This window comes from Galeopterus variegatus, unplaced genomic scaffold (genome assembly GCF_000696425.1).
Source record: "Galeopterus variegatus unplaced genomic scaffold, G_variegatus-3.0.2 Scaffold1978, whole genome shotgun sequence".
Lineage (NCBI taxonomy): Eukaryota > Metazoa > Chordata > Mammalia > Dermoptera > Cynocephalidae > Galeopterus > Galeopterus variegatus.
This window is the reverse complement of record NW_007728089.1, coordinates 108,092-112,108: the sequence shown is the minus strand read 5'-3', so window position 1 is coordinate 112,108 and position 4,017 is coordinate 108,092. Positions and strand designations below refer to the sequence as shown.

The 4,017-nt window shown below is 39.3% G+C and overlaps 1 protein-coding gene across 3 annotated transcripts in view; it reads left to right on the top strand.

Moving 5' to 3' along the window:
- EML1 (echinoderm microtubule associated protein like 1) overlaps window positions 1-4,017 on the top strand; it is a 90,023-nt gene that overhangs the window by 29,331 nt on the left and 56,675 nt on the right. The window contains exon 3 of one of the 3 annotated variants that reach the window (XM_008579904.1): window positions 2,406-2,462. The exons of the other annotated variants lie outside the window; for them this stretch is intronic. Coding sequence (XP_008578126.1) covers window positions 2,406-2,462 — 57 coding nt within the window. The remainder of the gene's footprint in view (window positions 1-2,405; window positions 2,463-4,017) is intronic. 3 annotated transcript variants of the gene reach the window in all.

Genomic DNA, 4,017 nt, shown 5'->3' with positions numbered 1-4,017 from the left:
ACTCCTAGTCATTTCAAATATGTTTACAGTCACATAGGAATTTTTCTGTAATCAGAGTTCCAAATTAACTGAGTTGGGGCATCAGTGGTGTGTGGATGGGGATGTGTTTGTTTTCTTTTCTCTGGGGTTTTTCAGCCTGGTGCTTAAGAACAAAATCCCCTTTGGAAAGAATCCAGCACCCAGCGGTTGTGCTTTGTCTTGCCAATTAAGATTTCTGATTGGGGGCTTGATTTGGAATCCTTGGGAAAAGCTTTGTTTCCATTAGTCAAAGGAAAAAAGACAGAAAATGCAGGGAAGACATTGTAGGTCATACCTTGCTCAGTGGGGATGCTGAAGCTCACAATAGAATAACATTTCCACTGGTTCAGAGAAGAGAGCCTCGCTCATACTCTCAGCTCCTAAGTGGGGCATTGCAATAGGGGAGAGCTGTGAGGACAGAGATCAAAAGAACAAAACTGGTACAGAAAAATTATTTTAAAAACACTGTGCCAAGTGTGAGCTAGAGTGGTAATATATACTGCTTCCAAACAAACAGCCAGTAGTCCTTTGGAAAAATAGAATTCCAGTTGTTAGAGGTGCCGCATTTGTAACTGCACTGAAATTAGTGCTGGATACAGACATGACGTAAAGAACAGAAAAGCAAAATCTAACTTTTGTTGACTTTTAAGAATAATTCCTACTCTATTTCTTTATTATTTGGATCCATTGAAATGTAGGTGTTAAACAGACTCCGTGTTTTGAGTCTGTTCTCAATAGCAAAATAGAGATGGAAATAACATACCAGTGAACTGAGGAAGGCCAACCCGCACCCATCCCGGGCGGGTGGTTTCTTGTGGTACCAGAAAAATCTTTTTTTTCCCACCCTATGAAATTCTCCAAGATTCTCTAAGACCACTAGCATTCCTAGGAAATGTCTCAGATTTTGCCACAGAGATATGTTTTTAGACAGTGAACGGTAAGAACATTTATTAATTTAGTTATTGGAATGTGTTATCTCAGTCTGCCAGAATTATCTCATAATGTGACAAAAGCCAGCTTCGTCCTGGTTCCCTGTTGACTCTCTGCTCTGGTTGATTCCTAATAAGTATTCGTTGTGTAATAATTGACTAAATCTAGTATTAGTCACCCTGGCTGTCAAGACAAATGGAACCATCAGAAAATCTCAGGGCACACATAAGAGGTACCTGTCAGATTTCTGGTTTTTTTATTGGGAAAATTTGGGATCTTTTTGGAAAACCAGTTTTTGACTCCAGATCACATGAGGAAAGGAAGACGTAATTGTGGCTTCTTACGCTTAAAGTTTTTATCTAACCATGAGAAGAAAGTCTGCTGCTTTTCTTCGGAATATCACTCTCCATTGCAGACATTTTATTATGTCTAAATTTGAAGTTGGGGGGATGAGGGAGGGATAGGGAGAGGTTGGTTAATGGATACAGATTTACATCTAGACAGGAAGAATAAGTTCTAGTGTTCTGTAGTAGTGCTAGGTGTCTATAATTAACAATATTGTGTCTTCAAGTGGCTAGAAAAATGCAAATGTTTTCAACACAAAGAAATGATAAATATTTGCAGTGACGAACATGCTCGTTACCCTGTTATGAGCAATGCATTGTATACATGTATCAAAATATCACTCTGTGCCCCATAAATATATACAACTTAAAATATATATATTTAAAAATTTTTTAATTGACAAAAAACTAGTGAATGTATATATAACGTAATGTAGAGCACCATTACATTGTCAGAACTTAGGTTTTTGGCTTGGGGATGGGGGTAGAGAGCCGAGGGGAACAGAAGAAATTATGATGTCTGTGCATTTCTACACCAAAAATACGTTACTCGCCGTAAGCACTAACAACTGTGCTGCATTATTGTGCAGTCTCTCACAAGCCAGTGCTTCTACCACTTTCAAAATAAAGAGCATTATTTTGCATTTGCTGTCCAGAGGGAGAGTAATATTCTTCTTTGATATTCCCTGCTGGTTATCTAAGGAGGCTTCCTGCACTGAGTATTCAGTGTTGCTCTCTCTGGCTGCCCTTGTCACTGCAAATGTCTTGTCTTCAGACTTTATTTTCTGTCCTTCACTTTGAGTCCTACTAAATCCTCTTTAATTCATAAGAGCTCTTGGCTCTCAAAATGAAATGTCTTGTTTTTTTCTATGTAATTGGACAATAGTAAGATTTATTTTTTAAGTTTAATACTTTAATGCAAATGTGGGAATGACAAATGTCTTGAAAGAGCCGCGATGGGTTATAGCCCAGTCAATATGTGCAAGCTGAAATGTTTTTCCATTTTCATGTGTGCATCCTGCAATGTATTTGAAGCTCATCAAAATATGTTTTCACCCTTTTATTATTGTACTCATGTTTATTCTGCTTTGTTTCTGTGCCTCTTCTATGTAGATTAAACAGGTCTGTGAGTCTTCTCAATGCATGCAAACTGAATAGATCAACACCAAGGTGAGGAGAACTTAGATCTGTTTTATAACCCTAGGTGTTCCTTTAGTAGTTTTACCTCCATCTTAACACAGTAGTTTGAAGGTCTTATCCAGACCCTACCATTTATCAAGTCTTAAGTCATGTAACTGTATTAGTTATTGACAATTATTGGTTTCTTAGATGCTCAACAAGTTTTCCAAAATGATTGCACTTCGGTATTTCATAAATTGTAGGTGGTCTTAATTAGGTGGCCCAGTAGAGTGAGCACAGACTATAATCTCAGACAGTTGCATCATATCGCTGAATCTGTTTCCTCCTCTGTAAAATTAGAATGATAATATTCTTGCAGGGGATGTGTGAGGTTTAAATTAAATAATATATGCAAAATGCACAGTACTCGATGTACTCAATAACTATTGCTGCTGTGGCTGTTCCCAGCAGTAGACCCCCTGTTAGCTCTTCTAGCCACTAGGCTGAGTGTTAATTATTAGGAAACTGGTTAGTGTTTGCTACAGGTAACTAATAGTCATGGTTTTTCAGCTCTTTAAGGGTGTTTCATACAATTCTGTAAGTTGCCGTGAACTCGCCTTGAACTCCCACAAGGCCGCCGCAGAGGCAGTGCTCAGGGCTGATTTCTGCTGCTGCAGAATCTCCCAGGGCTCTACTGCTGCTTGGGCAGAGTGTGCTTCAGAGCCTTGTACTAGATACTTGGCAGAGGATAATCCCACTAAATTAAATTAGCATAGTGTTTTTTGTCATTGGAACATCTTGAACTTTAAGCACAAAGGTTTCTATAATTTTTAGACTTCAATCCCAAATTTCAGAAATGTATTGCTCTCCTAAGATCTATAATTTCCTTGTCCCCAAATTGAGCATTCTAAAAACTCGCATCTGGACTTTCAGGCACACACATGCAGACTCCAGTTGTAAGATTCTAGTTACCAAAAAGACTATCCAGAAAGTGTGTTAAAATAAAATGTCTTTTTATGGTCATTTTATTTACGTTTGCTCACTCATAGAGTGACGTGATTTTTCAAAAGCCAACACATCATATTTTTTTTATTGTTATAAATCATATTTATTCTTTATGCCCCTTGTCCAATCTCTCCCCATTCCCCTCTCCTTCTCCCCTTCCCCGTCTAATTACCCTAGATTTCTTTTCTCCTTCTGAAAGAGTAATGGTTACTTTGCTGATTTGTTGCCTAGATGATCTGTCCAATGCTGAGAGGTGTGTTCAGTTTCCCCAATATTATCGTAGAGGAGATGCTTCTTCTGTCACTCTGGAATGGGCTTTGTGAGGAGAGACGTCCTCTTCTTTTCTTTGGTCTCTGATGGTGACTCTCCTTGTGTCAATGCACTCCAGTGGCTGATGGACCATGTGCCTGGTGGTTGTGGTGTCTAGACACTTTCATGGCAGCCGAGGTTACTGTGGTGGCTGTGGTGGGCCACCCACATGGAGGTGATGTTTTTGACATGCTCCTTGGTGCTGGCAGTGTGCCTGGTTGTAGGGAGGGGGGGTCTGGTCCCTGGCTCTGTGCCTCAGGACCATTTATTAATTTAGTTATTGGAATGTGTA